We start from the raw sequence: 24,040 nt of genomic DNA, 5'->3' as shown, positions 1-24,040 counted from the left end.
CATGTTTGAATGAATATGCAATTCATTTATTCCATGGTTTATCTTCCATCATGTAAGCTATCCTAACTCTAAATCTGCAGAAGGGAATAAAGGATTGTCCATGTTTTGTGCTTAGTGATAAGACACAGGGTGACCCTCTGGCAGCTCCGTTTCCATGGCCACATCATTAGTGCACCGCCCCAGCTGGATGGAACTGTTTGAAGTGGCAGTGGCACAGTATCTTTAAATAACAAGCCCCCTAGTTTAGGGAGTAAGGAGGGGAAAATAACTTTGGGCAAAAATGATTAGCTTTAATCCATGTTTAATGTGCCCCATAAAGCCAACCTGCAGATAGTCATCAACACTCATCCATTTCACCCAGTTTTTTGTTCTCACCCTGAAATTTTCAGTTGTGCTATTTGAGCTGATCCACGTCCCATGTTTTTTTTTATGTGGGGTTGTCAAAACAGCACCACAAGTAGCGAACACTGACTTAACACTGACTAAATCAATAGCCATTCACAACACACCACCTTGTCACTGAGGTGTAATCAATGTTTGTATCATGCTTATTATAAGTATGACACCAAGGAGATTTTCTGAAAGTGAATGCCTTAGTGGATGAACTGAGCTGATTAGAAATCTGACTTACAGAATTATGCCACCTCAACCCAAGGAACACCTTATGGCATCGGATTGGTTCATCAACACAGCGACACTCATTTTGGTTATTATTCACATACACAGTAAGAGTAGCAATTTGAGGAAGATCAGAGGAAACGAAGGAATAAAGGCCCCCCAAAAAACTCACGTCAGTCTGTCAATGACAATCAGACAGGAATGAGTCACTTCAAATCACACAGCCTGATAAACATGTTGGTCATGTAATATCAACACTGTGTTCCTGAGCAAATCTGGCACAAAACAGGATGTATAGCTGGTGTGCATGACGGTGACTGCACTAATGATATCATTTGCATCACAAAACCTGAAATTTGCATGATGTGTTAATTGCTAGCTGTAACCAGAATGTGAAACGCAATCATAAGGGCCCATGGGGTTAGCGTAGAGCGAAGGGGATTCCCTCTTTGAAAAGGTGTGACATGCACACACACAGAAGTCAATTACTATTCCCTAGTTATATTGATTAAAAGGGATAAGAGATATATTTAGGCTATTTTGCCTTTTTCTACCTGCCCAGTCATATGAACTCATGGATAACATGTCTTAGTTGTCAAAATGTCAACGATCCCTGCTCTAAAGGGATAGTGCAACTAGATTCAGCGCGGGACGAGTTTTCCTTGAGCGGATGGTCAGGGGGCCAGAACATAACAAATATTTGCAGACTGCAAATTGACCGCAAGAATCACAAACAGATATTTAACAAGACAATTTCAAAACCTGCTCACAAATCACATCTCTATTATGCGTGGGAATACTTTGGAACAGATCTCAAATTACAATTATTTGGAGCTGATTTGTTGGCGTTGTAGTCTTATGTGCAAACAAAATAAATAAATACCCAAATAAATGACGGAACGCCAGGATCTTGAAAGGGTCCCTTATGTAGGGTTACCAGATTGTCTCATAGGTACAGTCTCGTTTGAACAGTCCTGAAGGTCACTCAAAACCTTTTAACAGCTTTAAAAGGTAGATTTTGGGCACAAACAGTCCAACACCTACGCTTTCTCCATTTTCAAAACAGAAATAGGGTGTGCTTTTAGTTGTTCATTCTAGTCATGCATGCAGCTACCGGATATAGCTAGTTCGTTAGTTAACTATCCAGTAACTCCTCAGTATGTGTTGTCATGTCACAGGATTTGGTTTTTGGACAAAAGCGATCGATAAGGAATGGCACTTCTGTAGCCAAATAGCTTATTCAACTATTTGTTTTTAAGCATTAAAATTACCTTGAATATTGATTTGATCATGTACACAGTCTAAAGCTGTTATTGTTACCCAAAGTCAACCTTCAACTGGCAACATAATGCATTGGGAAAGATGGAACTGAGTCCATCTACATGTATTATTAACACTAGCTTTGTACAAACATATTTAAATCTAAATAGTTGGACCAAAACAACTAGCATCTCTGCATCAGACTCTTAACTAGCTTTGAATAGATTCAGTGAGGCCTGTTTTTCTATATCTTTATCAGAACATACAATTATTTTGCCTACCATTGAACACATGAATAAAAATCAACAGAAGTGACTCCCATTTCATACAGTCTTTTCTGACAAGCGTGAGCTCTTGAAAAAAGAAATACCACAGTTGGAGTACAGAATATCCTTTGTGGTGGTGGCACAGTGCACCTTCAAATCCAGGACTTCCGAATCAAAAAAGCAAAAGGGTGCATCAGTATGTGGGTGATGGACAGAAATGGCACACATTCAGTTTTAAAACAGTCCAGCAGGAAAAAGGTGAGCAATGGCATAGTTGGAGGCAGACAAAAAGGGGGCAGAGACAAAATCCTCAGCAAACCAATTTCTTCTATCTTGTGTAGTCTTGAAGCTTTATGGAGAAAACTTTTTGGCTTGTGCTCGAACCCTTTTTTCATATTCCACTCTGTTTTGGCTGAAATGAAAGATGGAGGCATGTTATGAGGAATGAGATACTTCATATTTCCAGGAAATATCAACTAACAACCTTGCAACAATGTTTGCAAACAGCTAGACAAACCATTACCCAGGAGGGGCACAAGCTAATGAGAAAATTGCCAGCAGCTGTGTAGATCCTATTCCAACTGACATTTGACAAACCTTTCACTTAATTAAAAATATCTACTCAGACCCACCAGTAAATTGTATACGCCTCAGCTTGTGCAGGATCCTGGATATTTGGTTCATTTAGGAGCTCTTGGATTCCTAACAATATCTGTGGATGAAAACAAAGTATAATGGCAATTTGTGTTCGCAACTTTCCATGGCTTCCAATCAATTTTACCTAATAAGTAACCACCATGAAGCCATGCTGCCCTCTGCAGCAAAGCCATTTACAGTGCAGCCAAGAGTCACCTGTATACACAAGTAGTTCTCATCCACACCGATGCAAAGATCACTCCATATGAATTTGGACAATAAAATATTTCAAAAATGTTAGTCTATAGCCCAGCATTTTGGATTTGAGGTCAGTTAAAACATTTCATTTAACTAGGCATGTCTGTTAAGAACAAAATCTTATTTACAATGACTGCCTACACTGGCCAAACCCAGACAACGCTGGGACAATTGTGCGCTGCCTTATAGACTCCCAATCACGGCCGGTTGTGTTACAGCCTGGAATCGAACCAGGGTGTCTGTAGTGATGCCTCTAGTACGCCACTCAGGGGCCCAATGAGGTGACAGTACAGAAAGTCACCTTTTATTCAAGGATATTTTCCTACATATCTGTTTTACTGTCTCAAAATGTATTCGTGAATTACGGTAAGTGAGGTTAGAGGCACAAAGATCATACCTCTGAAAAATGATAATCTCCTGTTCTTGGAGATGGTAGCATGTTTTGTTGTAGCCTCTAACTGGAATCATTATTCATGACTTCTTAAAATCATGGCACTCGGGATTCATTTACAAGTGTTCAAAAACCTCTACTTGCCAAGATAAAATTACTCCAGTCATCAAATCACCATTCAGTTCCCATTTGTCAAAACAAAATGCAAATGCATTCAACGAGTTAGAGTCCCAAACACTAAACCTTTGACACTATTTACCAAGGGGGGGGGGGGGGGGGTCATCTATATTTTTCGTCGCTGTCTATTTACCGCCACTCAACAAGCTGTATAGGGTCATAAGCTAACAAGAACAGTCATCTAGAAGCTGCGCTACTAGTGGCTGGGGATTTAATGCAGGGAAACTGAAATCCATGACAATTTCTACTAGCATGTCACCTGAGCAACTAGAAGCGAAAGCTCAATCACCTTTACTCTCCACACAGATAAGCATACAAAGCTCTCCAACGACCTCCATTTGGCAAATCTGACCGCAACTTCATCCTCCCGATTCCTGCTTACTAGCAAATACGCAGGAAGTACCAGTGACATGCCCAATAAAGCGGATGCTAGGCTACAAGACTGTTTCGCTAGCACAGACCGATAAAGTGCTGGGATTCATCCGATGGCACCGAGTAGTTTAGCACATCGGTCACGGGCGTCATTAATAAGTGCATCGATGACATCGTCCCCACAGTGACCGGATGTACATTAGGGCTGGGCAACATAAAAACGCTCAAAATGTCTGTAGCGCAAGAATACATTTTTATGAGTTTGTCTTTAGGGTCTGGTTTCCTTCTCTCCTTCTGTGCAACTTCCCACTAGCAGACACCAAACCCCTCCCCGCAATCACAACAAAGACAAAAAAGGTTCATCTCTGACAAGCAGTTTGAACTCGCTTTTTGCATTTTGTCCCCAAAAAATACATTAGAAGTCAAACCGTCACAAAACGCATTGAAGCCATTTTACTGTAATGGAGAACTTATCCTTTGTAACAATACCCTTGTGTCTCAACTCCCAAAATGTAGAACAGAGCAGGAGTATCAATGAAAATGATTGTGGAAAATGAAATAATCTGTTTGTCGCGTGCAGCATCACATACCGCTAGCAGCATTTTAGCCAGACTTGTGCTAGCTGTCTAGTCTTTTATAAATGTGCAATGAGCATTAAAAAAAAAGACATCTACATAAGGAATTGGCATCCTGTTCTCATTCTCAGAAATAAGCATCTTATCCAGGTATGCCACTTGATTTTCAACATCTAAAAAGGCTGTTCAAACAGTTGGAGACAGACAAGTGTATTCATAAAAGTTATACTGTTCTACCTTGTTAGCAACCAAATAGTTACAAGTTGGCTAGACTTTAAATATAAAAGACTAGCTGGCTACTCACTAGCAGGTCGGCTTGAGACCAGTGTTAATTTCCTATATTGCCCGCTACCAGAAGTTTGTCATGATTAGTGGATGTGCAATGTTCTGGTTAAATTTGTAACATGAAGGGCATTTTCATAGAGTTTGAAACCCAGATAAGATTAAATGGGTAGGTAGCATAAATGTAACCTATGGATTTGAATTAGAATATGCGTAAACATTCCCTCAATTCTCTATTGAGTTATTACATAAAAACTGATCGGAATTCTAAGGAATGCATTAGTAACCCACAATCGATTGCACTCATGACTACCGGTTTCAATTACATTTTCTGCCAACTTACAAGCAAACACTATGAATGTATTGCTACAAATGAGCTTGCAAGCCAACTAGCCTGCTATTGTTATCACTACTAGCCTGCTAACACTACATTTGCTACTGGCTGACACGCGCAGTGCTATCAACCAGAGGCTTTTGGAAGTAGCTATAGGAGGACAGGCTCATTGTAATGGCTGGACTGGAATTAACTTTACATTTTCCATTCCAGCCATTACAATGAGCCTGTCCTCCTATAGCTATTGGGTAGTAGATAACATTAGCCAGATGGAAATGGCTAGGTAGCAGCTGTTCTCCATATGCCGTTCAGAAAGTGCCTCGTGGGTAGTTCCGAAGACATCCAGAAATGAAATGTAAAAACGCTAAAACTGTGTTTGCAGTTAAAGGTAACCAGATCTAGACTACAACTAAGTTACTCTTTGACCACACTTACTTGGATGAGAAAAGTCATGCTTCCTACCCTTTAACTCCCTAGATTCGATGTCCATACACTCACGGAAAACTAATTAGCATTATCATTTAAAAAAATTATAACACCATACAATCTGTAGTTGAAACTAGAGATGGTTTATTTTGCATTGATGTCTTAATCCAAGATGGCGTAGCAGTCAGGCGTCTTTGTCCAGTCGTGTCCCTTGTATATTGTTTTACATCTTTTTCGTCGCATATCCTTTCAAATATTTTGGTAAACCGCAACATCTAAATACTCTCCTGCAACCCGCCTCACTCAATGTGGCGTGAATCTGCTTTTTCCCCCTAAAGTATTTATATTTACTTTAGATTCAGAATCCCTCAACTGAAGCTAGCCAGCTAACTACCAGATATCAGTCAGCAAACCATTGCCAGCGGTCATCAGCTAACCTTCAGCTTGGAAAGCTCTCGTCAGTTCGAACAACGTGACTAACCAGAGCATAACGGACCTGCTATTTTTATCCCCGGATTCCTACCGCAAACATAACATTTTCATCTGGATCTTCACAACTAGATAACCGCAATCCCGGATGACTACTCCTGGCTAGCGTTTCCATCCCAGAGCAAGCACCAATTAGCTTGAAGCTAGCCTGCCAGGGCTCCTGTGCTACCACCGAAGTATACTCCTGGGCTACAATATCTGGACCCCTTCTACAGCCGGTATGGGGCATGGAATCCCGCAGATCCCCTACGATTGGAATACCGACAATCTGCCCGAGGACTCCAACAGGCCCCTCAGGCGCAACGCCCGATGAAGGCCCATTATGCTAACCAGCTAGGCCCACTAGCTACCTAGAGCTACTTGGAACCCTACTAATTTCACGACTGGTCTATCGACGTCACCGCACGAAGAGGCAAAAACAGACTCACCCCCATCGCGACGTCCCCCAAAGGCTAACTTTCTAGCCCCTGCTATCTGCTTGCTTGCTAACCCGGCCCGCTAACTGCTAGCTTGCCCCGGTCTATTAGCTGCTCGTTTGTTTATCTCCAGCCTACTAACTGTTAGCTTGTTAGCCTGCTAACTGTCTGAATCGCCGTGTCCCCAGCCAGCCCAACCACTCACTGGACCCATATGTTCAATTGGCTACGCATGCCTCCCTCTAATATCAATATGCCTTGTCCAGGTTAGTGATTGTCTTAATTCACTGTAGAGCCTCTAGCCCTGCTCAATATGCCTTAAACAACCATGTTGTTCCACCTCCTACATATGCGATGACGTCACCTGGTTTAAACATCTCTAGAGACTCTTCATTACTCAATGCCTAGGTTTACCTCCAATGTACTCACATCCTACCTTACCTTTGTCTGTACACTATGCCTTGAATCTATGCTATCGTGCCCAGAAACCTGCTCCTTTTACTCTGTTCTGAACATGCCAGACAGCCAGTTCGTATAGTCTTTAGCCATACCCTTATCCTACTTCTCCTCTGGTGATGTGGAGGTTAATCCAGGTCCTGCAGTGCCTAGCTCCACTCCCACCCCCCCAGGTGCTCTCATTTGTTGACTTCTGTAAACGTAAAAGCCTTGGTTTCATGCATGTTAACATTAGAAGCCTACTCCCTAAGTTTGTTTTGCTCACTGCTTTAGCACACTCTGCCAACCCAGATGTCTTAGCCGTGTCTGAATCCTGGCTTAGGAAAACCACCAAAAACCCTGAAATCTCCATTGCTAACTATAACGTTTTCCTTCAAGATAGAACTGCCAAAGAGGGCGGTGTTGCAATCTACTGCAAAGATAGCATGCAGAGTTCTGTCCTACTATCCAGGTCTGTACCCAAACAATTTGAGCTTCTACTTCTAAAAATTCACCTTTCCAGAAACAAGTCTCTCACTGTTGCCGCTTGCTATAGACCACCCTCTGGCCCCAGCTGTGCCCTCGATACCATATGTGAATTAATTGCCCCCCAAACCATCTTCTGAGCTCGTGCTACTAGGTGACCTAAACTGGGACATGCTTAACACCCCGGCCATCCTACAAACTAAGCTTGATGCCCTCAATCTCACAAATGATCAATGAACCTACCAGGTACAACCCCAAATCAGTAAACACAGGCACCCTCATAGATGTCATCCTAACTGATTCGCCCTCCAAATACACCTCTGCTGTTTTCAATCAAGATCTCAGCAATTACTGCCTCATTGCCTGCATCCATAATGGGTCTGCGACCAAACGACCACCCCTCATCACTGCCAAACGCTCCCTGAAACACTTCTGCGAGCAGGCCTTTCTAAATCGACCTGGCCGGGGTATCCTGGAATGACACCGACCTCATCCCGTCAGTAGATGATGCCTGGCTATTCTTTAAAAAAAAAAGTGCCTTCCTCACCATCTTAAATAAGCATGCCCCTCAAAAAAATGTAGAACTAGGAATAGATATAGTCCTTGGTTCACTCCAGACCTGTCTGCCCTTGACCAGCACAAAAACATCCTGTGGCGTTCTGCATTTGCATCAAATAGCCCCCGTGACATGCAACTTTTCAGGGAAGTTAGGAACAAATATACACAGGCAGTTAGAAAAGCTAAGGCAAGCTTTTTTAAACAGGAATTTGCATCCTGTAGTACTAACTCAAAAAAGTTCTGGGACACTAAAGTCCATGGAGAATAAGAGCATCTCCCAGCTCTCCACAGCTCTGAGGCTAGGAAATACTGTCATCACCAATAAATCCACTATAATTGAGAATTTCAATAAGCATTTCTCTACGGCTGGCCATGCTTTCCACATGGCTACCCCTACCCCGGTCAACTGCCCAGCACCCTCCACAGCAACCCGCCAAAGCCCCCACCATTTCTCCTTTACCCAAATCCAGATAGCCAATGTTCTGAAAGAGCTGCAAAATCTGGACCCCTACAAATCAGCCGGGCTAGACAATCTGGACCGTCTCTTTCTAAAATGATCTGCCAAAATTGTTGCAACCCCTATTACTAACCCGTTCAACCTCTTTCATATCGTCTGAGATTCCCAAAGATTGGAAAGCTTCCGCGGTCATCCCCCTCTTCAAAGGGGGAGTGACTAGACCCAAACTGCTACAGACCTATATCTATCCTACCCTGTCTTTCTAAGGTCTTCGAAAGCCAAGTTAACAGATTACTGACCACTTAGAATTCCACCATACCTTCTCCGCTATGCAATCTGGTTTCAGAGCTGGACATGGGTGCACCTCAGCCACGCTCAAAGTTCTAAACGACATAACCGCCATCGATAAGAGACATTACTGTGCAGCCGTATTCAACCTGGCCAAGGCTTTCGACTCTGTCAATCAAAACATTCTTATTGGCAGACTCGACAGCCTTGGTTTCTCAAATGATTGCCTCGCCTTACCAACTACTTCTCTGATAGAGTTCAGTGTGTCAAATCGGAGGGCCTGTTGTCTGGACCTCTAGCAGTCTATGGGTGTGCCACAGGGTTCAATTCTCGGGCCGACTCTTTTCTGTATACAATGATGTTGCTCTTGCTGCTGGTGATTCTCTGATCCACCTCTACGCAGACACCATTCTGTATACTTCTGGCCCCTCCTTGGACACTTATTGAAGCTCGTCTGGAGGTTAGTTGACACACAACTCTCCTTCCGTGGCCTCCAACTGCTCTTAAAAGCAAGTAAAACTAAGTGCATGCTATGCAATCGATCACTGCCCGCACCTGCTCGCCCGTCCAGCATCACTACTCTGGACGGCTCTGATTTAGAATACGTGGACAACTACAAATACCTGGATGTCTGGTTACTGTAAACTCTCCTTCCAGACTCACATTAAGCATCTCCTATCCAAAATTAAATATAGAATCAGCTTCCTATATCGCAACAAAGCATCCTTCACTCATGCTGCCAAACATACCCTCGTAAAACTGACCCTCCTACCGATCCTCGACTTCGGTGATGTCATCTATAAAATAGCCTCTCTCACTGGTCACCCCCAAAGCCAATTCCTCCTTTGGTTGTCTTTCCTTCCAGTTCTCTGCTGCCCATGACTGGAACGAATTGCAAAAATCTGAAGTTGGAGACTCACATCTCCCTCACTAGCTTTTAAGCACCAGCTGTCAGAGCAGCTTACAGATCACTGCACTTGTACATAGCCCATCTATCTACCTACCTCATACTGGTATCTATCTATTTATTTTGCTCCTTTGCACCCCAGTATCTCTACCTGCACATTCATCTTCTGCCGATCTACCATTCCAGTATTTAATTGCTATATTGTAATTACTTCGCCACCATGGCCTATTTATTTCCTTAACTTACCTCATTTGCACTCACTGTATATAGACTTTTATTTTGTTCTACTGTATATTTATTCCATGTGTAACTCTGTTGTTGTATGTTGCTTTATCTAGGCCAGGTCGCAGTTGCAAATGAGAACTTGTTCTCAACTAGCTTACCTGCTTAAATAAAGGTGAAATAAAATAAAAATCCACCTCATCCGCCGATGTCACACTTCTACATTTGCGGTGACAGAGCTAGAGCGGTGTTTGTCAGAATGAGATACGAAAAATCTGTCTTCACAAAATTGTCTGTTGCGTCCAAACGGTTTGGCCTAAAAACTACGACTCCCTCTCACAGACACGATGGCGGTCTCCGTTTTGCTCTGAAGAGTCTTAGGACTACTCGGGAGATTGGCTGTACCGACTTCAAACTTCTGTCTGTAGCAGATTAACAGTTTGAACTACACTAATATGACCCTCCGTGGAAAGGTGAGAAGCTTACAAACACCTCCAACATGACTTATAATCAAACAGTCAAAGCTTCAATACAGGACCAAGACCGAATCCTATTACACTGGCTCTGACGCTCGTCGGTTGAGGCAGGGCTTTTCCCAGATTAAAAAGGAAAACCCGGCCGCAAGCTGCCCAGCAACGCAAGCCTACCAGATGTGAATTGCATTCCATGCTAGCTTTGAGGCAAGCAACACTGAAACATGGATGAGAGCACCAGCTGATCATGCTCTCCGTAGCCATTGTGAGGAAGACCTTTAAAACATGTTAACATTTACAAGGCTAGACGGATTACCAGGACGCATATTCAGAGCATGCACTGACAAGATGGCAAGTGTTTAACTTGTCATTTTCAACCTCCCTTACCCAGTCTGTAATACCTACCTACATGTTCCAAGCAGACCACCATATCCCTGTGACCAAGTAAAAAAAAAAAGGTAACCAGTCTAAATGACAATCACCCCGTAGCACTCATCTGTAGCCATGAAACAGTTTGAAGGGCTGGTTATGGCTCACACCATCACCCCAGACAGCCTGAACCCAAACCAACTCCCATTCCAGCCCAAAAGATCAACAGATGAGGCAAGCCATTGCGCTCCACACAGCCTTCTCCCATCTGGACAAGAGGAACAAACTCAGCTAAAAAAGAAACATCCCTTTCAGGACTGTCTTTCAAAATATTTGAAAAAAATCCAAATAACTTCAGATCTTCATTGTAAAGGGTTTAAAGACAGTTTCCCATGCTTGTTCAATGAACCATAAACAATTAATGAACATGCACCTGTGGAACAGTCGTTAAGACACTACCAGCATACAGACGGTAGACATTTAAGGTCAGTTATGAAAACTTAGAAAGCAGTCTTTAGTGTCCTAAGTTCTACGGACTGAAAGAAAATAATAAGATGCCCAGGGTCCCTGCTCATCTGCGTAAATGTGCCTTAGGCATGCTGCAAGGAGGCATGAGGACTGCAGATGTGGCCAGGGAAATAAATTGCAATGCCCGCACTGAGAGACACCTAAGCCAGCGTGACAGGACGGAGAGCCCATCGTCCTTGCAGTGGCAGACCACGTGTAACACCTGCACAGGATCGGTACATCCGAACGTCACACCTGCGGGACAGGTACAGGATGGCAACAACTGCCCGAGTTACACCAGGAACGCACAATTCCTCCATCAGTGCTCACTGTCCACAATGGGCTGAGAGAGGCTGGACTGGGGGCTTGTAGGCCTGTGGTAAGGCAGGTCCTCACCAGACATCACAGGCAACAACGTCACCAATGTGCATAAACCCACCATCGCTGGACCAGACAGGACTGGCAGAAAGTGCTCTTCACTGACGAGTCGCAGTTGTGTCTCACCAGGGGTGACGGTCGGATTCACGGTTATCGTCAAAGGAATGAGCGTTACACTGAGGCCTGTACTCTGGAGCGGGATCGATTGGGAGGTGGAGGGTCCGTTATGGTCTGGGGCGGTATGTCACAGCATCATCGGACTGAGCTGGTTGAGATTGCCTGCAATGACAACGCTGTGCATTACCGGGAAGACATCCTCCTCCCTCATGTGGTACCCTTCCTGCAGGCTCATCCTGACATGACCCTCCAGCATGACAATGCCACCAGCCATACTGCTCGTACTGTGTGTGAATTCCTGCCCGACAGGAATGTGTGTTCTGCCATGGCCAGCGAAGAGCCCGGATCTCAATCCCATTGAGTACGTCTGGGACCTGTTGGTTTAGAGGGTGAGGGCTAAGGCCAGTCCAAGAAATGTCTGGGAACTTGCAGGTGCCTTGGTGAACGAGTGGGGTAAAATCTCACAGCAAGAAATGGCAAATCTGGTGCAGTCCATGAGGAGATGCACTGCAGTAGTTAATGCAGCTGGTGGCCACACCAGATACTGACTGACTTTTGATTTTGACCCCCCCACTTTGTTCAAGGACACATTCAATTTGTTAGTCACATGTCTGTGGAACTTGTTCGGTTTATGTTTCAATAATTGTATGAACATACGATTCAACTAACATTTTACAATTTGCTTTAAATAAACGCAGTTGACAGCAAGGACGTCTATTTTTTTGCTGAGTTTGTGAAAACGGTACATTAACTACAGCTCAGCATTCAACACCATAGTGCCCAACAAGTGCATCACTAAACTAAGGTCCCTGGGACTGAATACCTCCTGCAACTGGATCCTGGACTTCCTCACAGGTCGCCCCGAAGTGGTGAGGGTAGGAAACAGTCATGCTGAGTGTCAAAACAGGTGCCCCTCAACTCACAACTACAACCAATCATTAGGTTCGCTGACAATGGTGATAGGCTGTCATCGTTGTCTGGGATCAGGCCTATAGGAGTTCAGAGACCTGGCAGTGTGGTGCCAGGACAACAACCTCCCCCTTAACGTCGGCAAGACAAATGAGCTGAACGTGGAATACAGGAAATGAGGGCCTAGCACGCCCCCATTCACGTCGACAGGTCTGTAGTTGAGCGGATCAAGAGCCTCAAGTTCCTGGTCATCTTACAGCCTTAATCTAAAATGTATTAATAGTCCACCCCCCCCCCCCCCCCCCCCCCCCCCCCAAAAAAAAAAAACATGTTTAATGACAAAGCAAAAACAAGTTTAGAAATTTTTGCAAATTTATTCTAATCTATGAAACTTTGTTGAAGCACTTTTGGCAGTGATTACAGCCTCGAGTATTCTTGGGTATGACAATGGCACCTGTATTTGGAGAGTTTCTACCATTCTTCTCTGCAGATCCTCTCATGCTCCGTCATGGATGGGGAGCGTCGCTGCACAGCCATTTTCAGGTCTCTCAAGAGAAATTAGATTGGGTTCAAGTCCGGGCTCTGGATGGGCCACTCAAGGACATACAAAGACTTTGTCTTGGCTGTGTGCTTAGGATCATTGTCCTGTTGGAAGGTGAACATCTGCTCCAGTCCGAGGTCCTGAGTACTCAGGCTGGTTTTCATCAAGGATCACCCGGATAAGATTTTTCAACGCCGATACCGATACTTGGAGGACCAAAACAGCCGATACCGATTATTCGGCCGATATTTATTTGTATTAATTACAATTACAACAATACTGAATGAACACTTATTTTATATTATAATACATCAATAAAATGAAACATGTTAATTTGTTTTAAATAATGCAAAAACAAAGTTGGAGAAGTAAAAGTGCAATATGTGCCATGTAAGAAAGCTAACGTTTAAGTTCCTTGCTCAAGGCCTCCCAGCGCAGTGGTTAAGGGCGCTGTACTGCAGCGCCAGCTGTGCCATCAGAGACTCTGGGTTCGCGCCCAGGCTCTGTCGTAACCAGCCGCGACCGGGAGGTCCATGGGGCGATGCCCAATTGGCCTAGTGTTGTCCGGGTTAGGGAGGGCTTGGTCGGTAGGGATGTCCTTGTCTCATCGCGCACCAGCGACTCCTGTGGCGGGCCGGGAGCAGTGCGCGCTAACCAAGGTTGCCAGGTGCACAGTGTTTCCTGACACATTGGTGCAGCTGGCTTCCGGGTTGGATGTGCGCTGTGTTAAGCAGTGCGACTAGGTTGGGTTGTGTATCGGAGGACGCATGACTTTCAACCTTCGTCTCTCCCGAGCCCGTACGGGAGTTGTAGCGATGAGACAAGATAGTAGCTACTACAACAATTTGAAACCACGAAATTGGGGAGAAAAAGGGGTAAAAAAAAATCTAATTAAAATAAAGTTCCTTGCTCAGAACATGAGAACATATGAAAGCTGGTGGTTCCTTTTAACATGAGTCTTCAATATTCTCAGGTAAGAAGTTAAGTTGTAGTTATTATAGGAATTATAGGAGTATTTCCCTCTATACCATTTGTATTTCATTAACCTTTGACTATTGGATGTTCTTATAGACACTTTAGTATTGCCAGTGTAACAGTAGCTTCCGTTCCTCTCCTCACTCCTCCCTGGGCTCGAACCAGGAACACAATGACAACAGCCACCCTCGAAGCAGCGTTACCCATGCAGAGCAAGGGGAACAACCACTCCAAGGCTCAGAGCGAGTGACGTTTGAAACGCTATTAGCGCGCACTAACTAGCTAGCCATTTCACTTCGGTTACACCAGCCTCATCTTGGGAGTTGATAGGCTTGATGTCATAAACAGCGCAATGCTTAACGCACAACGAAGAGCTGCTGGCAAAACACAAAGTGCTGTTTGAATGAATGTTTACACTCCTGCTTCTGCCTACCACCGCTCAGTTAGATACTTGTATATTCAGATTATACGCAATGCAGGACACGCTAGATAATATCTAGTAATATCAAACATTTGTAGTTAACTAGTGATTATGATTGATTGATTGTTTTTATAAGATAAGTTTAATGCTAGCTAGCAACTTACCTTGGCTTACTGCATTCACATAACAGGCATTCTCCTTGGAGTGCAACGAGAGAGAGGCAGGTCGTTATACCGGTGGACTAGTTAACTGAGGTTGCAAGTTTGGATCCCCCGAGCTGTCGTTCTGCCCCTGAACGAGGCAGTTAACCCACCTTTCCTAGGCCGTCATTGAAAATAAGAATGAGTTCTTAACTGACTTGCCTAGTTAAATAAAGGTGTAAATAATAATAATAATAATAATAAATAATTTAAAAAATAAAAATCTGCCAAAGCGGTGCCCCAAAAAAATACCAATTTAGTACCGTTATGAAAACTTGACATCGGCCCTAATTTAATCGGGCGACCTCTAATCTCTGTACTTCGCTCCATTCATCTTTGCCAGGATCCTGACTAGTCTCCCAGATCCTGTCGTTGAATAACATCCCAACAGCAAGATGCTGCCACCACAATGCTTCTCTGTAGGGATGGTGGCAGGTTTCATCAGACCAGAGAATCTCGTTTCTCATGGTCTGAGCGTCTTAAGGTGCCTTTTGGTAAACGCCAAGCAGGCTGTCATGTGAGGAGTTGCTTCCATCTGGCCCCTATACCATAAAGGCCTGATTGATGGAGTGCTGCAGAGATGGAGATGGCTGTCCTTCTGGAAGTTTCTCCCACAGAGGGACTCTGGAGCTTTGTCAGAGTGACCATCAGGTTTTTGGGCACTTCCCTGACAAAGACCATTCTCCCCCGATTGCGCAGTTTGGCCAACTCTAGGAAACATCATAGTGGTTCCAAACACCTCTTCCATTTAAGAGTGATGGAGGCCACTGTTCTTGGGAACATTCAATGCTGCACACATTTTTTGGTACCCTTCCATAGATCTGTGCCGCAACAGAATCTTGTCTCGGTGCTCTACAGACAATTCCTTCGACCTCATGGATTGGTTTTTGCTCTGACGTGCAGTGTCAACCATGGGACCTTATATAGACAGTTGTGTGCTTTTCCAAATCATGTCCAATCAATTGAATGTATAACAGGTAGAATCCAAGTTGTGTTAACAGCTCAAGGAAGCCAGATGCACCGGAGCTCAACTTCAAGTCTCATAGCAAAGGGTCTGAACACGTAAGTAAATAAGGTATGTTTTTTGTATAAATTTGCAAACATTTCTAAAAACCTGTTGTGCTTTGTCATGTGGTATTGTGTTTAGATTGATGATTTAAAAAAAATCAATTTAAAATAAGGCTGTAACGTAACAAAATTGACAAAGTCAAGGTGAATGCACTATCTACGGCAATTACCTTGTACCCCTGCACATCGACTCTACTGGTACTCATGTGTATAGCCACATTTGCGTTACTCGTTGTGCATTTATTAACACTTCTATTATTTCTGTATCTTTCTCTGCATTTTTGGAAAAGGGGGGACTAGATACATAAAATGCTTTAATTTCTAAATGATTAAAACAGATGAAAATACTCCAAATGTGACATTCTGTACTGCCTCATGAAACATTTGACATCAAATCCAAAACGCTGGAGTACACAGACAAATTTGTAACATTAGCTTCACTGTCCAAATACATACTGAGGAGAGTGTATATGACTATTCCTGGAGTTATAGGCAAATAAAAAGCTAAAACCATAGAAGGGGTCTTGGATGAAAGCTCTTACTTGTTTGATAGTGATGGCTGGCCTCCAGTCTTTGTCCTCCTCTAAAATCGATAGACAGACTGTACCAGAGGGATATACATTTGGATGGAACAAAGGGGGCTCAAATTTGCCTGCCAAGAGCGGAGAAAATATAATTAGCACAATCTGGAGAAAATTCCAGATGGCACTTATTTGCAGTTCATTAAACAGTGATTTTCAATAGATATCTCCCTCTATCCGCACAGAGGTTGGAATAAGACTGAACATAATGAGAATGCCCTTTTAGTGTAAGAGCGGTTTGAAAAGACTGAATTTTCAGCTGTTTTGGTAAATGTTTTAGACCAATAAGGAGAGTTCAAACATCTGGTTCTGTTTTCCCACTACCCACTCACACCAGTCCTAACAAAATTCCTTCTTGAAAATTGCTCTTCGCTAAGAAGCTATTTTTGTTTGTTGGCCATTTTAATTGAAAACAAGGCATGAGTAAACATGTCGTCCCCCACTAAAAATGCAACGCCCCCTTGGGGCAATCATTAATTCTGTAAATGACAGATCCATTTGTCAAGATGTATCACTCACCCATGGTGTAAAATGGGTCCCGTGGTGTCAGATATTGTGTCATCCCTAAGCATGTGTGCCAAATTTAATCATTGAGTCAGACAGCAATAAAAACATGTGCCCATTATAAAGCCACCATGTCGTCAATATGAATGCTCTTGCATATGTTGAGTATTGACAGTGTTTACAATACGCGTACCAAATTTAGTTACAATGAACATGCTTGACTGATACATGCATTTATGTGCCAGATCACATCCATATTAACATCGGTAAACATTTTATTCAACTAGAAAAGTAATTTAACTTCTTATGGCTAGGGGGCAATATTGAGTAGCTTGGATGAATAAGGTGCCCAGAGTAAACTGCCTGCTACTCAGGCCCAGAAGCTAAGATATACATATAATTCGATTTGGATAGGAAATACTGAAGTTTCTAAAACTGATGATGTCCGAGTATAACAGAACTCATATGGCAGGCAAAAACCTGAGAAAAAAAATCCAACCAGGGAGTGGGATATCTGAGATTTGTAGGTTCTCAAGTCTTTGCCTATCCAATACAGTGTAAGATTTGGTCCAATTGCACTTCCTAAGGCGTCCACTAGATGTCAACAGTCTTTAGAACCTTGTTTCAGGCTTCTACTGTGAAGGGGGATGAAATAAGAGCTGTTTGACTAAGAGGTCTGGCAGAATGCCATGAGCTAAGTCATGCGCGCAGCCGTGAGTGAGCTGCGTTCCTTTTCATTTCTAAAGAAAGGAATTGTCCGTTTGGAATACTGAAGATTTATGATAAAAACATCCTAAAGATTGATTCTATACAACGTTTGACATGTTTCTGCAAACTGTAATGGAACTTTGACTTTGTCTGGACTAAGTGCCTGCGCCTCGTGAATTTAGATTTGTGAACTAAACGCGAACAAAAAGGAGGTATTTGGACATAAATGGACATTCTCGATCAAAAACAAACATTTATTGTGGAACAGGGATTCCTGGGAGTGCATTCTGATGAAGATCAAAGGTAAGTGAATATTTATAATGCTATTTCTGACTTCCGTTGACTTTGACTCCACAACATGGCGGGTATCTGTATGGCTTGTTTAGGTTCCTGAGCGCTGTACGCAGATTATTGCATGGTGTGCTTTTTCCGTAAAGCTTTTTTGAAATCTGACAGCGGTTTCATTAAGGAGAAGTATATTTAATTCCATGCATAACATTTGTATTTTCATCAACATTTATGAGTATTTCTGTAAATTGATGTGGCTCTCTACAAAATCTCTGGATGTTTTGGAAGCAAAACATTACTGAACATAACACGCCAATGTAAACAGATTTTTGGATACAAATATGAACTTTATCAAACAAAACACACATGTATTGTGTAACTTGAAGTCCTATGAGTGTTATCTGATGAAGATCAAAGGTTAGTGATTAATTCTCTATTTCTGCTTTTTGTGACTCCTCTCTTTGGCTGGAAAAATGGCTGTGTTTTTCTGTGACTTGGCATTGACCTAACAATCGCATGGTATGCTTTCATCCTAAAGTTTTTTTTAATTCAGACACTGGTAGGATTAACAAGGTTCTTTAAAATGGTGTATAATACTTGTATGTTTGAGGAATTTTAATTATGAGACTTGTTTGAATTTGGCGCCCTGCACTTTCACTGGCTGTTGTCAAATCGATCCCGTTAACGGGATTTCAGCCGTAAGAAGTTAAGAATTTTTATTTTATTCACAATGACGGCCAACGCTGGGTCAATTGTGCGTTACCATCAATAGTGGCCATGTTTTAGGTACTAGTCTGGAAAATATTGCGTTGAGACCTTTGGCCATAGATGCCATATCAAGTTCCATGGAGATCAGTCATTCGGTGCCATAAGAGTAGCACCTTAGGTGTTTCACAAATTTCTCAATGGCGGACCTTGTGGGTCCAAGGCAAATGAGGTCCTTATGAGGGACCCTTGTAGCGAATTTCATGACTATGTAATATGGGGTGAGGGGCATGACCTCTGAAAGTTTGCATTTTCTTGTTATAGGGCCACCATCTGGCTAATCAGTGTAATATTGTAAATTGATTTTAAAAAGAGAAATTGGATTGGATTCTCTTTTTAAAAAGAGAAAACATACACTTGGGAGGTGAAGAAGGATAGTCATCCTTGAAGAGCATTCGAAGTTTGAACAAGCCCCCCTCCCATGGGGTCTGTGGAGAGAAATACAGAAATTTGGTCACTCCTTCAGTAACTGGAGTTACTCATAGTGAAGCAATGAGAATGTCAAAACTGTGGTAATCAATTAACATTGGTTCACTGGTCATCCACCAGATACAGATGTTAGTACCAGCACCTCAGTGTATTTAATATCTCCTACAACCAATTAATACCCTGCTTAGTTGTATTAAAACAAGATCTGCTGTCCAGTTGAAAAACACCATACAATGACAACTTATTATGCTGCACAGGAGTGATCACTTTCTCCAGCCTGAACATAGTGGTGCCTACAATAGATATAAAGTTCAGCGCTCACTCCAGAGAGACTTACCCCCTTCTTTCCAGGGATGGCACACTCCCAATTCATCAAATTCATTGTTCCATCTGGGTTTTTTGTTGGCACAGCAACAAACCCCTAGGGAGAGAGACGAGATGTTGTTCAACACGTTAAATGTCCAACTCCATGAACTTGCCAACTACAGCCCTGCCCAGAACAAATCCTTAGCCCCCCGACCCTCTATGGAGGCATAACTCAATGTGTTTAGTTGGCAGCGCTGCCCTGTTAACGGCTCAGTCACCTGTAATGTAGGCTATTTTATTTGTTCCAACAGCCATGCAGTACGTGTTCAGATGTAGGCCTATGCCTGTATTGTCTCCCTGTCAGAGTTATGCTGGTGACAACTCCAATTCCCCATTTGGGATCAATAAAGTTTATTCAACCAGGCCAGGGCAGTACAGCTCTGCTTGGCATAGTGTAAAATGTTATGTGGAATAGAAGATCCAGAACACACATTTTCACAAACAGGTCTTCCAAAATGACACATGCCCTTAAAGAACTAGCTTGGCTTCTACGAAAAGGCACTGTTGATATGAAAATGGCTTCCACCCAAGTCCCTTGATACTCACAAAAGGATGGTCTTTTCTCCAGGCCTTCCTTTCTTGTGCAAGACGACTTAAGGCTATACCAGACATGACTCCCTAAATCAGAAACACTCAGATCAACTGGGAAAAAGGGATCAACAGTTGTGCACAGTTCTATTGAAAAACAATGCATATGTGATGCACAAGTTCAGCCTACAGATCAGTTAAGGTAGTTGTCATTTCTCTCTGGCACTTGATCAATTAATGTTACTAGTCTCTGGATAACAGCACAGCCAAATGTGGTGCTCAGAAAGCTCAATGCTGCAACCACTTCAACTAGGTCACATCCACAGGTGCCAAGGGGCACAACCAGAGACCTAGCCTAAATGTGTTAAATATGACCTCATTCTTTCATATTGTTTTCAACATCATTGTAATGCAGCTTGTTGCTCATATATGTGTGTAGTAAAAAGGTACAACTATTTCCTTTCAGGTAGGCTTTAAGTTCTCCAACACTCTTAGGAAAGGTGCAATCTGGTACTTCAACTGTCCCCATAGGAGAACCCTTTGCAGAAACCCTTTTGGATCGAGGTAGAACCTGGAACCCAGAAGGGTTCCCCTATGGAAACAGCCCGAAGAACCCTTTCGGAGCCCTTTTTTCTCTCAGTGTAATGTAAGCATTGACTGGATAAAACAAGACAAAGAAAACTGAATAATCTGGTGGATTCATACACTGGTGAAAATATTTTACATCACATTATCTGGGAAGCATGGTTATTGTAGGTAGCTGGGGCCCCTGGTGTAGAAAAGCTATAGCAAATATTTTAATAACTGAACCAAGATGGGGCGGTGGCAGGGTAGCCTAGTGGTTAGAGCGTTGGACTAGTAACCGAAAGGTTGAAAGTTCGAATCCCCGAGCTGACAAGGTACAAATCTGTCATTCTGCCCCTGGGAACGCCTACTCGAATTCGCATGTGCAATAACTCAACGTTGCACTCCTAAACAAAGCGACTTTAAAAACTTTGCCAAAGTCCACTGAATTGAATCTACTGTTCAAAACATAGAAAACTGTTTTGAGATCAAGTGTTTAATCGATGAGAGAATGTGCTGAATATAGACCAACATCGATTTCGTTGTATCTTCTCCCACTGCACGCCAGTGGACTTCCTCTCACTACCAAACACTGCTTCATATTTAAAAATTCAGTGTAATCAGTCTCATTGTTCCATCTGTGGCTATAGTATTGAAGCTTCATACCAGACTAACGCAACTCGTTTTTTGAATGTGCCACTACCAATATGCTGACAAGATTGAGAGACCTAGAATTTAATGACAGGGAAAACTTTGGCCTTGAGCTAAAGGAATTAAATTCTCACAACCGAGATATCTGTTGGATGTTAGGTTATCACTCAGCGGGAATGGTACAAAGCAGCATTAACAGGTAACGCTGGTTGCAAATGTAGCAAACTAACACGTTAGTTATAGCAGTGTCTTTTGTTGACACACATGCCACAAAGTATATATTGATTGGATAACTTGTAAAGCAGTAGATACAAATGCAGTCTGTTGTCTAAAGCGAAGATGCAACTCTGCGCAATTCTGTCACGAAAAACTGCTAAACAAGTGTACAACAGAGTGCGCAGCCGTCACATTTCGAGGCTAGGTTAGCTACATAGAAGTCCAGTTTAGGATGCCTTAACCTTTTAAATACATATCCAACCGAAAAGAACATGACGCTTAAGATCGACGTGAATGCAGGTGTTTCAGTCTTCAGTCTGGATAGCGTAGTTAGCCAGCCAACTACTTTAGCCTAGCTAACAGTAGCAAGTTAACAAGCTTTCTAGCGTTAGCTTCATAAACTCCAAACCAAAAAAACAACGAAAACTTAAGACTACGGATAAAAAACAAAACATTCTCAGTAGGCGACAAAGACGTACCTTCAGTGTGATAAAAAAAAATCACTAGCTATATTTCTAAAAGAACACTAGGGTAGCACAATTAAAAATAAAAATAAATCTAACTCGAGACAAATCTAGCTAGGCTAGTGAAGTTTCCCTCCTGAAAAGCCCCCTGAAATTTAGCCTAGGCTAAATGGGACCTGATTACTTGCTAGTGCCTGAAAACAATTAGCTTTAATGACTAAATATGACAATTAGTTCTCTACAAGGTGTTGCTTATTAAGAGTGTATGTAATCAAATTTGCTACCATCAAAAATGTATTATGAGACAGCTATTTACCAAGAACAAACAAGACAAAAACATGAAACATTGAATATTCCGTGAGAACTATGTGGTGTCACAACTAATACGATGAATGTATTATATTTTGCAAAACATGCAAGGTACAGCGTATGTTGGTACAAATTATATGATCATTTAAGATTTTAATCATAACTTTCAGGCAAAGCATTTGACAGCTATGCATTTAAAGAGACAGTACATCCAAAGTTAGGGACTGAATGTATCCAAAAGATTCCGACCCTACCATTATGCTTGTTTACACTGAGCTGCACTGGGGTCAGAACACCGTCATAGTTTATTTAAGACACTGTAGAGTTGGCATGAGATATGAGTCAGTAAACAAACCTTAATACAGGGATGGGATATGTTACTGTATTCCAAATTTGACCTTCATCCAAACTGATACAACCAGAAGATTAAAATACTGTTTGTTTTCAAGCCCTTTTCCAACTTCAAGCTAACTAGAAGTAGTAACATCAGCCATTATGGATTGGCATGTCGTGTTGAACAACAAAATAACTGATTGTACAGTCATCCCAAAATGGCTCCAGTGGCTACTTATAGCATGAGGACGAAAAGGGCATTTTTTCACCTCAAAAAAACAAGCTGTATTTCAATCTTCTCGATGTATCAGTTTGGATAAAGGTAACATTTGGAGTTCAGTGCTGGTAGAGCTCGCCAGATTGTAGTCCTAAAACCCGGAAATTAGTTACCTGTGGTTCATTCAGCCATCCCAATGGGAATTTTTATATTTTTATTTAACTAGGCAAGTCAGTTAAGAACAAATTCTTATTTACAATGACAGTCTACTCTGGCCAAACCCGGATTACGGGCCAATTGTGTGCTGCCCTATTGGTCTCCCAATCACGGCCGGATGTGATGCAGCCTGGATTCGAACCAGGTACTGCAGTGACGCCTCTTGCACTGAGATGCAAAAAAATGAGTGGAGAAAGGTCTGAGGTGAACACTGGCTTAGGAGATCTTATTAGTTTTGTTCTGTACGATAATAGCAGTCTGTTAACATGACTTTTATGAATTATGAAGCATTTTAGCTTTTTTTATAACAAATTCTTAAACATTTACAAAATGTGACGTTAGCTTATGAAGATTATTTCATAGAACAAAATATATAAGATCTCCTAAGCCTGTGTTTACCACAGATCTTATTTTTGTTGTTCATCCAAATCCCCCACAAAAACAGCATTTATTTTCCCAATAGGCTTTGTTCAACGGATCACGGCGGAGTTAATGCCTACAAAAAGACACCATTACTATTTCTCTCTATACCCCATGTCTGCATTGAGGTATGTTTTTCCTACCCATATCTTATGCTGGCTCAGCTGTCTTAATTTAACCATGATGGCTTTCCATCCTCAGTGCAACTCACTGTAAAAAAAAGTGTAGTAGGGTTGGAATCTTCTGGCTAGGACTGTGTCCAAAATATTAGTTTATGACAATATTTTTGGTAATTACTTGAGAGAGTATTTTCCTACTTAAATATTGCATTCTGTGTGGAAATGAATAGTGATGCATTAATAAGCCATATAGTAGCTGCTAAACATTATGATGACAATAATCACACTACTTCGTTTCTAACACATACAGATGATCCCTTCACAAACGAGGCTTGTTCACAAAACCTGAATTGTGTTTAGGAGGGTACAACCAGCAACCAGAACGGAACTAGAACATATTTGCATCGTAGGCTACTGAAACTGTTGTGTTAGATTGATTTACCAAAGAGTTCATCGATGTGTTTCTATCAGAACGTTCTGCAACGTTGTGCCACAGAGTTTCTAAACCCAGAGGTGCAACATCGTGAGACGTCCAGGAATGCTTGCGAAAC

General features: G+C 42.4%; 1 protein-coding gene across 2 annotated transcripts; it reads right to left on the bottom strand.

Moving 5' to 3' along the window:
* LOC109893388 (SUMO-conjugating enzyme UBC9-B) lies at positions 1 to 22,061 on the bottom strand. Of its 2 annotated transcripts, none has more exons than XM_020486604.2 (7): positions 21,891 to 22,061; positions 19,999 to 20,070; positions 19,424 to 19,507; positions 19,013 to 19,085; positions 16,354 to 16,463; positions 2,777 to 2,856; positions 1 to 2,556 (listed from the first exon to the last, which is right to left on the bottom strand). In XM_020486604.2, exons 2-7 carry the CDS (start codon positions 20,062 to 20,064, stop codon positions 2,496 to 2,498), a joined length of 474 nt encoding a protein of 157 aa, XP_020342193.1. In that variant the 5' UTR covers positions 20,065 to 20,070; positions 21,891 to 22,061; the 3' UTR covers positions 1 to 2,495. The 2 variants fall into 2 exon arrangements, with proteins under 2 accessions (XP_020342193.1, XP_020342194.1); XM_020486605.2 differs by having other exon boundaries at positions 19,999 to 20,094; positions 21,891 to 22,057.
* Between the last annotated feature and the right edge of the window lie 1,979 nt (positions 22,062 to 24,040).

Source organism: Oncorhynchus kisutch, linkage group LG6 (assembly GCF_002021735.2).
Source record: "Oncorhynchus kisutch isolate 150728-3 linkage group LG6, Okis_V2, whole genome shotgun sequence".
Taxonomy (NCBI): domain Eukaryota; kingdom Metazoa; phylum Chordata; class Actinopteri; order Salmoniformes; family Salmonidae; genus Oncorhynchus; species Oncorhynchus kisutch.
Note: the sequence above shows the minus strand (reverse complement) of the source record. Positions and strands in the feature narration are given on the sequence as shown.

Excerpts from the sequence above, each read along its gene's own strand:
- LOC109893388 (XM_020486604.2), bottom strand. The coding sequence starts at position 20,064 with ATGTCTGGTATAGCCTTAAGTCGTCTTGCACAAGAAAGGAAGGCCTGG. Across the intron at positions 19,086-19,423 it reads CCATCCCTGGAAAGAAGGGG|ACCCCATGGGAGGGGGGCTT; the intron begins GTAAGTCTCTCT and ends TTCTCTCCACAG. Across the intron at positions 2,857-16,353 it reads CAGCCATCACTATCAAACAA|ATATTGTTAGGAATCCAAGA; the intron begins GTAAGAGCTTTC and ends TTTCATCCACAG.